Source organism: Lonchura striata, chromosome Z, assembly GCF_050655825.1.
Source record: "Lonchura striata isolate lonStrDom1 chromosome Z, ASM5065582v1, whole genome shotgun sequence".
In the NCBI taxonomy this organism is placed as follows: domain Eukaryota; kingdom Metazoa; phylum Chordata; class Aves; order Passeriformes; family Estrildidae; genus Lonchura; species Lonchura striata.
Window position 1 is genome coordinate 65,674,833 of NC_140740.1, and position 12,281 is coordinate 65,687,113.

General features: G+C 37.6%; 1 protein-coding gene across 6 annotated transcripts in view; it reads left to right on the forward strand.

Annotated features, from left to right (window-relative positions):
* BNC2 (basonuclin zinc finger protein 2) overlaps positions 1-12,281 on the forward strand; it is a 336,667-nt gene that overhangs the window by 2,122 nt on the left and 322,264 nt on the right. Inside the window, exon 1 of one of the 6 annotated variants that reach the window (XM_085566287.1) lies at positions 3-76. The exons of 3 other annotated variants lie outside the window; for them this stretch is intronic. Coding sequence is in view for 2 of the 3 variants with exons in the window: in XM_085566286.1 (XP_085422412.1) it covers positions 352-354 (3 nt within the window). In the remaining variant the exon portion in view is untranslated. Of the gene's footprint in view, positions 1-2; positions 77-212; positions 355-12,281 lie in introns of those variants that run through there. 2 more of the 6 variants (XM_085566286.1, XM_085566292.1) reach the window with 2 other exon arrangements.

Below are 12,281 nucleotides of genomic sequence, written 5' to 3' on the forward strand. Positions count from 1 at the left end.
GGGGGAGGGAGGAGAAAGAGACTGTCGCTGCTGCAGCAGCTGCTGCTTTTTTTTGATTTTTGTTGTTGTTGTGAGCGTAAGTGGTGCGGGATTTTGTTTTGTTTTGGGGTTTTCTTTCTTTTTAAAAATTTTATTTGAAGGGGGGGAAATATTTTTTTAAATCTCCATTTTTACTTCAAATCACCTGGGGGGAGGGTGGGGGGGGGGGGGGTGGTGGTGGGAAGGAGAAAGGGAAAGCGGGAAAGAGAGAGAGTGTAGAGAGAGAGCCCGGAGGCAAGAGGAAGGGTGCAGGCACTGCCGCTGAGAGGAGATCGAGAGACAGGGGGTGCACTTGACAACCAGCATGCAGAGATGGTAAGAAGTTTCCAGCAGCCTTTCGTTTTCATTGTAGCCTTTACTTTGGTTTGATTTGATTAATAAATTGTGCAGTAAGACAAGCAGCCCTGCTTGCTATCGGTGTGTTTCAGCCTTCAAAGAAACAAGCAGCCAGGCAAGGCGAAGTAGGGAGATAATAAATAAATAAATAAATAAATCAGCTTTGTGCTGCGTGGATTGGGGGAAAACAAATGTATAAGAGGTTGTGCTAAACTTTAAGTGAGTTTGGGGGATTGAAATGGGATGGCCACATCCCATGTGGCTTTTTACCGCCTCTTTCACTAAAGATGAGGAGCTAGTGTAAAAAAAAGTGTTTGCGGATGGATGGGAGGGAGGGAGAGTGCAGGTGGAGTGGGGTTGAGTCGGACATACGGTGGTCTGATCTATTTTGGCCACCACCTTCTCTGAAATGAGTACGGTTTGCACACAATGCAAAGATAACCTTTGAGAGCGGGAAGGAGCTCTGTGCTCGCGTGTTGAACATCGCCTGCGGCAGGAGACAGGGGTGTAAATCCACCTTCCCTCTGAAACTCTTTTTTTTGTTGTTGTTGTGCATGTGCTTGCAGTTTACACCTCTCCAATCAGCGATCGCTAACAGAACTTTGAGAGTTATGCTGATGCCCTAACTGTAAAGGGGAAGGGGGAACCCCTCAAAAAACAACTTTGAACAAGGTTTTACTGCTTATTTCGTGTGCTGTGTACATGTACATCTCCTTTACAGTAGGGGTTTTGCAAAGCAGGATTTGGGCTTTTAATTTAAAAATTAAAAGTTGAAATGGCGCAGGACCTCATTTGACTGAAATCCGTTTGTCTTGGTTGTGATTTGAGGATAGGTTAAACAGCTGAGAAAGACAAGCTCATTTAAGCCGTGACTACACTTAACATGCAGAATGGTAACTGTTCACGTTAACACATGGATCGACCTCAGCTGGTGATGAACGGTGATCATCCCATATTCAATTGAGTAGTATGTTTCCAGTCACTGACTACTGCTCTGCTTTCAGTCAGTTTTTGTCACCTCACTTCAGGGATGTTACAGAGCTGTCTTGTGTGCCTTGAATGTACACATACGTATGTGCGTGCACACACACAAGTGTGCATATACATCTATATGTCTATCTACTTATATACGTGTCTGTTTCTGCATGCATACATGTATGTATGTATGCATATACAGTACTCAAACTATAGATAGAGAATGTCTGTATGAATGGAGTTTACGATAGAAGATTTTTGTTTTTCCCTTCTCTCCTTAATATGACATGTCTTGTTCCAGTGATCAAAGCTACAATTGGAGTGTAGGAGATACAACTGTCAAATGTAGACAACAAGGAAAAAAAAAAAAGGGGGGGGAGAGGGGGGAAAGGAGGGGGGGGGAAAGCAGCGTGTGCCCAGGACTGTGGTTACAGAAACACTGACAGAAATTAAAGTGGTTTTGAAAGCAGCATGCGATTTATGATGGTTCCCATTTACCCTAGAGTTGAGCTGTTATAAAACTGATGCACAAAAGACATCATGTAGTAATCTGGTGTACCCAGGATTAAAGTGGCAATGAGTGTCTTTTTTGTGTGTCTGAAGTTTAAAATGGTTTGAAGCTTTTTTAAAGTATGAAATCAAAGCAGAATATTATTTATTTCTTTTCTTAATCTGTATATTAGCTGTATATAGTAGTTGTTGAAATATTTCATAGTGGAAGTGGGATTATATTTTTCACTATATTCCATTTCCCCCTCTGTATTATAACCTATTTCCATAGACAAATTATAAAATGAGTAGCATTTTTGTCATAGTTTCAGACTACAAATGTTCACAGTTTGATTACTGAGTTCATTTCAGACAGTAATATTTATTAAGACTAATCAGCATATCTGCACAAGAATACTAAGTTCCTGCAAAAGTATGTGGAACTTTCCTTGCCCTTAAAAATGACAGGATTTTTTAATCTGAAATTTAATGGGGCATATGTAGTTTTGATACACTGTAATTTAATTTTAAACTGTCTAGTTAAGCCAACTAGCTTTATGTATGTTCTGCTTTAAAATCCTAAAGCATGTGAATTTTAAAACTTGCTAAATATTTCAAATGACTCATTTTTACCTGATCCACATGTAGAAAAGCTGCAGTGTAAATTATAAACTATTTGTTATGAGCAAATTTTGAAACTCCTTTTAAGACTTGGGATTGTGAAAGAGTTTCTTAAGCACATATCTTGCACACGTAATAGAAAAACACTGCCTTGGTACACTGTTTTGTAAAAAACACAACAGTGTGGCATTTTAGGGGGAAAAACTTCTAGGAGCGGATCTATGCCTTTAATCATGTTACATTTTTATTTTGAGGCATTTGAGAAAGACAAGTATGAAACTGCAGTAAACAAAGTAAAGAAACAGACAAAAGCAGAGATGGCTATTGCTATATTAAAATGTAAATGTTACAGTTTGAATTTTCTAGTGAGTTTTTTAGTTCAGTGTTTTACATAACATTTTGTCCTAATCTTGCTTGCTGTCAGAGATGTTTCATGGTTGTGCAATTGCTGCAGTCAAGAATGCCAATTTGCATTCCAGGAGTGTCATTTGATTACTTTTATCTACACAGCTCGAAGACCAGCCCAGACCTCTCATTTCATCTTGCCATGTCACGAGTCAGTGCTGTGTCCTCTTTTCAAAAATCTGCCTGATTTAGACAAGAAAGAAAAGTACTTTCATGTTGCAGCCGCAGTCCCCTGCTAACTTGTCAGCAGCAGGATATGATTCACTTGGGCCCAGAAGAATGGTACAGAGATGAGGGTTAGGCGGTTCAATAAGCCTATGGACAGGTAGTGTGTGACATCCCAAGAGAGCTTAAGTTAATGAAGAACAGGTCTGCTTAGTTCTTCATACTATGACCTGGTGCTGTCCCCACAGTTTTCTCATTTGATCTTTCCCAGCAAATTGATCTTTTCTAGTACTTTTTTGCCTTCCAAGTTAGTCCTTGTGGGACTGAAATTAGCAGAGCAACTTAAGTTGGATAATACAGCTGTTCAGAAAAGAAGAAATTGGACACTAGCTCATAAATGGGGGAGGGGGAAGTAAGCTATTCTTTCTGTTGTTACTGAGAATTCCTTTTATTTTTAATACTACAGTTTTATTTTCAAAAAGTCACAATTATCGTATTACTTTGGAACTTTGCTTTCTCATTTAATAAAGTTTGTACCAATGGTCCAGTGCACACTGCATTAAATGTGTATCATTTAAATAAAACAAACATGCTTGCAGCATAGACTGCAGGTTTGCTTTGGTGTTTGTCAGTTGAACTTGCTTGTTAGAAATGATTTGCTAGTTTGTAATGAGGCTTTTACAGTTGTTGTAAGACATTTTAAATATCAATTGCACATGCCAACTACATTATTTATAGCCTGCTAAATAACTGTAATTCTGTAGTATCCAATACTGAAATGCAGTGGAGATTAAACAATAAAAGCCATTACAAATGGTATGTGTAAATATTATGGTAGGTGAAAATACAGTCAGCAAATTACCACTGGCATTACTGGTTTTCTGGAAAACAAGCATATGCCAAAAAATTGATTTTAACTAACATTCTGTACTTAAAATCTGGGCTCTAAATAGGGCTATAGTATTACCTGTCAGATTTCTTTACATCATTTCGCACTTGATAATTGGAAGGTGGAATGGAGGTGTGTCTGTATGTATGTGTGCATGTGTGTGTGTGTTTCAATGCATACATGGCTAGGTTGTCAAACAATGTAAGATTTCAAACCAGAATTTGGTAAATAAAGTGTAAGTTGGAAATGATTAAGAGGGTCTTTAGTATGTGCACAAGAGTAAGCAGTATTTAACTTTCTGTATTTCACAGCAGATGTTCTCACATATAATCCACATCCTTTCAAGTTGTAGAATTAAAAACACTGCTGAATTGCTGAATGGAAACAAGAACATGTATTATGTAAGGGAAATACTGCTCTCACTTTCTCAGTATTACTTTTGAAAATGGAAAGGAACTGTAAAGGATCATTGGTCAGTTAAACTTCTCTGGAGAGCTAGAGGGAGCTTCTGGATTTTATTATATATGCCATAGGTAAGAAAAAGGGGGAAAATATTCTGAATGAGGGAGGACAGATTACTACTTTTTTTTTTTTTTTTCAGAGCCAAAGATCTAGAAATTAGGCTTTGAGGTGGCTTTATTCTGTGTTATGTATCTGTGTATGTCAGTAGGGTTTGTGGCTGACTACAGATCTTGTGAATTTCAAACAAAGCAGAAATGACCAACAGCAAAGCAATTACATTAAAACAAGTCCAAGTAAAACATTGGATTTTATACAAAAGCCAAATTTATTTTTCTTTCGTCTCAGAGATGGGCGTTTCTGGCAGTGTCCCTTTCCCTTTTGCACTTTGGACACTGTCACTACAATGTGAAGTCTTTTCATTGCTGAATGTTGTTTAATGAGAGTCCTGACTCTCAGTCTACAGGTTTGCACAGAACATTTTATTTAGTGATTTAATGTCTACTATTAGTATGTGTTAGGAAAAAAATGTACATGTCTGGAAATACAAAAGGTTCCTCATAAAATACAAAACAAATAGAGTATATCAGCCATTTTGGAAATGTGTATCACTTCCTAATCTAGCCAGGAATTTTTACTTAGTGTAGAAGAATAGTATGTAACATGCCTTCATAAAAAACATGTCTAAAATTTGTACTGTGTGTCAGTCTCATCCCACTTAAATTTTGACATATCTTTTCTGAAAATGCATTGATCATAATTGCTGCTTAGTATTCATATGGCAGTATTCCTTTGGACAAATTTATTTACCTTTTCAGTAAATTATATTATTCAGTGAGATAAAGTACCAGATTTGTCTCCTTTATCTCTCACACAGTAGCTCTCATTATGTGCTGTGCTAGTAAAATCCTTTATTTGTTGATTATTAGAATCTTAGTACACTCAGGAGTTCTGCTGTAATTTAATGTGGTTGTTCAAAGAGGTTCTCTCATTTAGAAACTTCCCATAATACTCTCACCTCATATTATAAATATGTATATTTTATACTCCAGATAGATATGTAAATACATTCTTTATTCCAGGTAAATCAAAGATTTTGAGAGAATTCTTTTCATCTGCAGCATCTATTTCACTACTTTTCTCTTGAAATATTTTATGTAAAAAGAACTCACACAAATTTAGGTAACAATCAGATTTGCTTCTGATTTGTTATTTTAGAGAGTTCTTTCTGTTTCTTTAATTTTTTTAAATGTCCTGCTATGTACATAAATCACATTTTTGTAGAAAACTATAAAAAGCTAGAGAAGTTTTAAAACCATGCTGGGCATTGCAATTATTTTTTCGTTATGAAAACCAGAATGTTCATAATGCTGATTTGTAAGTCACGAGCCAAGTGAAATCAAAATGCCATAAGCTAGCCACTAAAGTTTTTAAGTCACCATGGTCTGGTGCACTGTCTGGAAGTTCAGTTATGTTTTTGCAGAGTATTGCAATTGGTTAGGTCTACTGTTCTGCTGTATATAAAACTGTAAAAGCTAAGTCTGTCAGAAAATCTTCAGCTATGGGACATTTTAAAGGGTATGCAAAGCATATTATTAACTGTTATCAGCTGTAAAAGAAACTGGGTGTATGTACAACACCCGTTGTGCTGTCAGCTGGAATCACACTGAATTAGTGTTGCAACTTTATTATATTTGTCAAATATGTATTATTTTGGAACCTTTGATTTGTGCCCTTAGTCAATGCTCTTTACTGTTGAATACAAATATATAACAGCAAACAAAAAACATTTTTCCCTTTTTGTGACCTGACATTTGCCAAAGTGCCCCGTGCTGAAATTTCTTTTCAGTATCTTTTTTTTTTTCTTCCAAAGCCAGACATGTACCCAGACACAAAAGCCTCTGTGTATAGCAAGCTGTTTTAAATATTGTGACTTGACGATGTGCTGTCCTTTCTCGGCTTGAGCCAAGGATCTCTGCTCAGTGTCTGTGGATTACCAAGTCCCTTCTTTATTGTACCTCTTGTCAGCTATTCCTATTCATTTAACCTTTCATTAGTGTCTGTGCAGCTTCACTGTCTGGAAAGGCAAGGAGAAACCTAAAGGCCTACTGTCACAGTTATTAGATTTCTCAGTTACATCCCAGCAACCATAAAGGAGTAAGAGTCAACACTATTGTCATGCATGCTGCTATCCTGGGGTGCAACTCTTCTGTGCATGTCAAGGACATGTGCCACATGTTGATAATGCATCCCGGAGATAAATGCACAACATGGGGGATAAACCAAGGCTGGCACTAATGAGCTTTGTAGGAGTTATTGCAAAGACAAACAGTTGTGAAGGAATTTCTCTTAAAACGGTAAAGAGATGGATTTGCACTAAGTGTTGCCAAGGCTTGCTTGCAAGGTACTTGTCAATCATGTTCATTTCACTTAAGTGCTATTTACAAAGAAAAGATGTTTTCTATGATTTAAAAATATGTTGCTTTTCACTTCTTAAGCTGCCAGGCTAAAGTGTACTTGAAATTGCCCTCAATAACACCCCTTATGACTATTGTTTCTACTTACTTGTTTTTTGGCTCAAAACCTGCAAATCTTTCACATTACTTGAAAAAAAAAATTGCAAGTACTAATTGCAATACAGTTTGAAATATTCCTGTTTGTAAAGCTCAAAATTTCACTCTTGATTTTGTAAAAGCATTATAACGATCTTTTCTGAGGCATAAATTTGGCTGAGAATATCTAGGTGCATCTAAGCAGTTTATTCTACATTTGCTACCCAAAGAGCCAAAATTACTAGTTGTGACACAACTTCCTCATTCTACTGAGGCATGCACTCTGTTTAATCCAGTGCCATATTCACATACGTTTTGATTCTGAAGTGTCTGGAGGCCCGTCTTATCCTGTTAACCTAATCTAACTGAACTCTGAGCTCTCAGCTTATATAATAGCAAAAAATACATGCTTATTCCTGATTTCCCCGGAGTTGATCTTTTAGAATGCATTTTAGTTACGTTTTTATTAGTAGCATTATAATAATATTATGTATAACTTCATATGACTTTCATAAGGAGATTTTGGTCAAAACAAAATTAAACCTATAGATTTATAGTTCAGCTATAATTTTAATAATTCTTCTTTGTTCTGTGTAGAACATTAGGATCTCATATTGCTTCTATTCACAACAAGGTTGGAAGTGGGAGTAAAGTCACTGAAACCAGTGGAGTTAAAGTTTTAGGAATCTGTTGAATAGAGTCTAGTCACCTCCTTTGCACTTTTCATAGCATGCTAAGAGAATTTTGAAGATTATAAATCTAGTGGGCTACAGGAGAATTCTTTAAAACTTCCTTATTTCAGATAAACATTTTGGATTAATATGAAAGTATGAGAGGTTATAGTTTATTAATAGGAATTCTGTGCTTTCTAGTTCTTTATATTTTTGACATTAAAGAAGTAAAGCCTGACTGCACCTTTTGCTGTAATTTAGAACACAGAATCCAAAGTGACCAGCAGTATAATAGCTGATTGTAGGAACAAGTGCATCAAAAGAAAAATATGTTCAAGAGAAAATTCAGCAAAAATAGTCTTTTTATTTTTCTTGTTCAAACACTGGAAACATTTTTAATGCTGATACTTAATTCTATTTATCTGAAATTAGAAGAGAAGCCTTTGTAATTTGTGATTTGAATTTGAGAAGTATTTAAATGAAAAAAATCTTGAGACCTGATCTAGAGCAAATATAAAAGTGCCCTTCGTTTAAAAGATCCTTTCATTACTAGACTGATTTTAGCTTTGATGAGTCTAAAACTTACAACATGGTTTCCAAATCAAAGATGAAAGGGCCAGTTAGGAATCAAATAAATTTTCTTGTTGAAATGTAGCATTTGACATTTGAAGGATGTGCTCAGCATGATAAACTACTTCTTTTTACTGTAACTAGCCCGGTGACTTTTTTTGCAATGAAACTACTTTGAAACTGAATTGAGATATAATAAATTTAACATAAATTAATTTGGAACTCCTGATTAGTGCCATTTTTGAATGAAAGGAAATATTTTCCTGAAAGTGCTTTTTCGCTCTTTATTGTTAAGGCATGTAAAATTTCATTGCTATGTAATCACTTTTTTAGTTGTTTCAGTAGACTCTTACTGGCCTAACTCTATTGACTTTGTTGTGGCAGTCTGTCAACTTTATTAAAGATGGGTTTTCGTATTCATTTCACTGTGCAGTTGCAGGTATATTCCTAATACTAATCCAGTGGGCATATACCTCATCTGTATGTTTGAAAAGTTATTATTATGGACAGTGATTTCGAGTCTACAATACAGTTAAGCAGTGTTTTTATACTGTTCTGATGCCAATTTTATGCTTCTAAAAGTCTACTGGTAATACTTAGCTTTCCAGAATGAGATTACCTACAGAATCCTAGAAAGCATTTTGGAAAGTGTTTTGTTGTTCTGATAGAGATGCAAAGAATTAGGGAAAAAAAACCCAAATACTACATTAGTAAAAGTGCACACTTTCAACTTTTGTGCTAGGCTATGACTATATTTCATTTAGCAGCTGTACTTTGAGCCAGCTTTTGAAGATACCTTGTTTCTGATATCCCATTAAATATGCCTGATCAAAATAAATGACACTACCAGCCAGTTGGCTAAGTGATTATATAAGCAATGTGGAGAGGCTGAGTAATTTATGTTTTTCAGTACACAAACTGGCATTAAGATTTTCCTCTCACTTTGGTGGAAATATTAAAAAGCAATGTGTAAAATCATGTGTGCTATGTAACTAAAACCTTCTAAGTGAATTTAAGTCTAAGCTAATGTAATTCACATGGTAAGACAGAAAGAGAGTACAAACAGGCAGTTATATCAGATAAGTGATGTGTGATATAAAGGTTTCTGTTTGTTTGCTTAAACTACGCTTATTTATTAACTTTTGCCATTGGAATGTAGGTTACAATATTCTCTATTTCCTCTTATCTACATGTAACTCATACTAGTTTGTATATCAGTTTGTGTATCAATTTTTATTTTATTTATCAGTTGGTCTACTTAAGGGATTTGTGATACCAGATGATTCATCATAAGCAAGAATTTCTTCAATTCCTGAGCAGACACTTTTGCAATGATGGGGTCAGTTTGACAGTAGCAGGGATGGGAGTGATTTTGTGATTTTGCTTGGAGTGAGAAAATGGGAAGAAACTGTTCTCCATCTCTTGCAGATTGATGGACAGCCTTTGTGAATACTCTAGTAGTAGTCTTTTAAATATAACAGGTGAATAATAGACTCTGTGATGCTGGTGAGAGCAGGGAAGGTGGTGGGTGAGACTGATTTTATAATGCTGGAAGAACCTGTCAGGCTTTTATCTCTAGTCACCCTAGCAGCAGGACAAGAGGCTTGCATCTTTCCAACTATGCACAATTTTACTGTTCCCATGTGTTACTTGTATGTGGAATTGAATGGTACTTTTTCTGCTAAATGATTCACAGGTGTGGGAAGTATGGTGGGATGAGTTTTGTATAATTTGTGAGTTCCATGCATGGAAGCTTCTAGGCTCTGCAGAGGATTTGTGAGTCTGTTAGATAAACCTGTGGAACACAGAGGCAGTTACTGTCTTCCCATTGTCAAACATGAAGGGTCAAAAAAAAATCACTCTTCTCATGTAGCAGTTGCCACATTCACAAAGAACCTAATTACAGTAGATCAAACAATTTCAAGAGAGAAACTCCCTGAGTGGTGAAGAGAGCTACTCTTTTCCTCACCTTTCTAGAGTTAAGCCTTAGGGATGTGAGGGATACAACTATTCACTTTTAGACTTCAGTTATATTAAATTAGTTTTTAGGATTGTTTTTACTCCTGTTGTGAAAAGTTTATAAAAAAGAAACACCAATTTAGCTCATAACAAGCAAAATCATAAAATCACATAATGGTTTGGGTTGTAAGGGACTCTGAAGTTGTCTAGTTCCAGGCACCCCACCTGCAACTTGGGCAGGGACACCTCTCAGTAGACCATATTGCTCAAAACCCCATCCAACCTGGCCTTGAACACTTTCAGATGTAGGACATCTACAAATTGCCAAGCTGTTCCAGTGCCTCACCTCTCTCACAGTAAAGAATTTCACTGTAATACCTATCTAAACCTATTCCCTTTCCTTTAGAAGCCATTCCTCTAACATTTCTATGTGAAAAGTCTCTCTTAATCTTTCCTGTAAGCTCCCTTCAGGTATTAGAAGACCACAATTAGGTCACCCGAAAACCTTCTCTTCCCCAGCTGACTAGGACATATCCTAGTTCTATCAGCCTTTCCTCATAGGAGAGATGCTCCATCCCTATAATGAAGGGCCTTGGTGGCCCTCCTTTGGATATGCTCCAACAGGTCCATGTCTGTCCTGTGCTGGGACCCCAGAGCTGGATGCAGCCCTGAAGGTAGAGGAGCAGAGGGAAGGAATCTGCTCAACAGAGCAGAGGGAAGGAATCCCCTCTCTGGTCCTGCTGGCCACACTGCTTTGGATACAGCCCAGAACACAGTTGGTTTCTTGGAATGCAAGCACACATTTCCAGTTTATGTCCAGCTTTTCTGCCATCTAAGTTCCCTCAAGTCACTCTCCTCAATTTCCTTAATTCTCCAGCCTGTGTTGGTATCAGGGCTTGCCCTGACCCAGGTGCAGCACTTTACTCTTGGCCTTGCTGAACTTCATGAGATTGTCATGGACTTGGTCCTCAAGCTTGTCCAGGACCCTGTGGATGGCATCTTGGCCTTCAGGTGCAACAGTCAGATCACTCAGCTTGGTGTCATCTTCAAACTTGGTGATGATGCACTCAATTCCCCTGTGTGTGCCATTGATTGAAGTAATTGATTTAGTGAATGAAGGTATTAAATAACACTGGTCCCAGTATAGTCTCTTGTGGGACACCACTTGTTACTAGTGTCCATTGGGATGCTGAGCCATTGACCACTACCCTCTGAAGGCAATCATCCACCTTATTCACCTTATCCACTTTATCCACCAATCTATCCACCAAATCTGTATCTCTTCAATTTAGAGAAAAGAATATTGTGGGAAATAGTGTCAGAGGCCTTATTACATCCATGGTCCTTTTCTTGTGCAATGTAGTCACTTATCATAGAAGGCCACTGTGTTAGAAGCTACATTAGTCAATTTCCTTATCACTGTGGCATGTATCTTATCAGGTCCCATAAAATTCTGCGTGATTATGTTCCTCAGATGGTCACAAACCTGATCTTCTCTTAAAATGAGGAGATCTTTTCTCCCACAGTCCCTGTTTTGAGATCCATCCACTCGAGAAGTACAAGAGAGGTTGCCAGTGGAGACTGAGGCAAAAAAGTTGTTGAGCACCTCAGCCTTCTCTTCATCCTTTGCTCCCAGTTTTACAGCTTCCTTGTCAGCTTCCTTGTCACCTTCTCTGACTTTCCCATTCTGGTTAACATACTTGTAGAAACTTTTGTGATTGTTTGTGTGCCTTGCCAAAGAGAACTGTACTTTCACCTTGGTCTTCTTCACCCCATCTCTACACAACTGGGATAAGCACCCAAGTGCTCTTCCCAGGAAGAAGACTTGCCCATGCTTCACTGCATTTCCTTCCTGCCCTTTCATTTGACCAAGCTTGCCCTATTCTGCCGTACAATTTCTTGCCCTGTTTGCCTTAATTCTTGTTCCTGGGGATCACTAGGTCTTATGCTCTATGAAAGACTTTATTAAAGATCTGCCAGCTCTGTTCTGCTTCCTTGTCCCCGAGGGCAGTTTGCCAGAGGGTCCAGTAATGGGATTCATCCCACCAAGTTTCAGGAATGGCATCTTGGTCATAACTTTCTAGCAGCACGGTGACTTCTAGCTCCTCCTGTTTGCTGCCCATAGGGCATGCATTGGTGTGGAGGCACTTG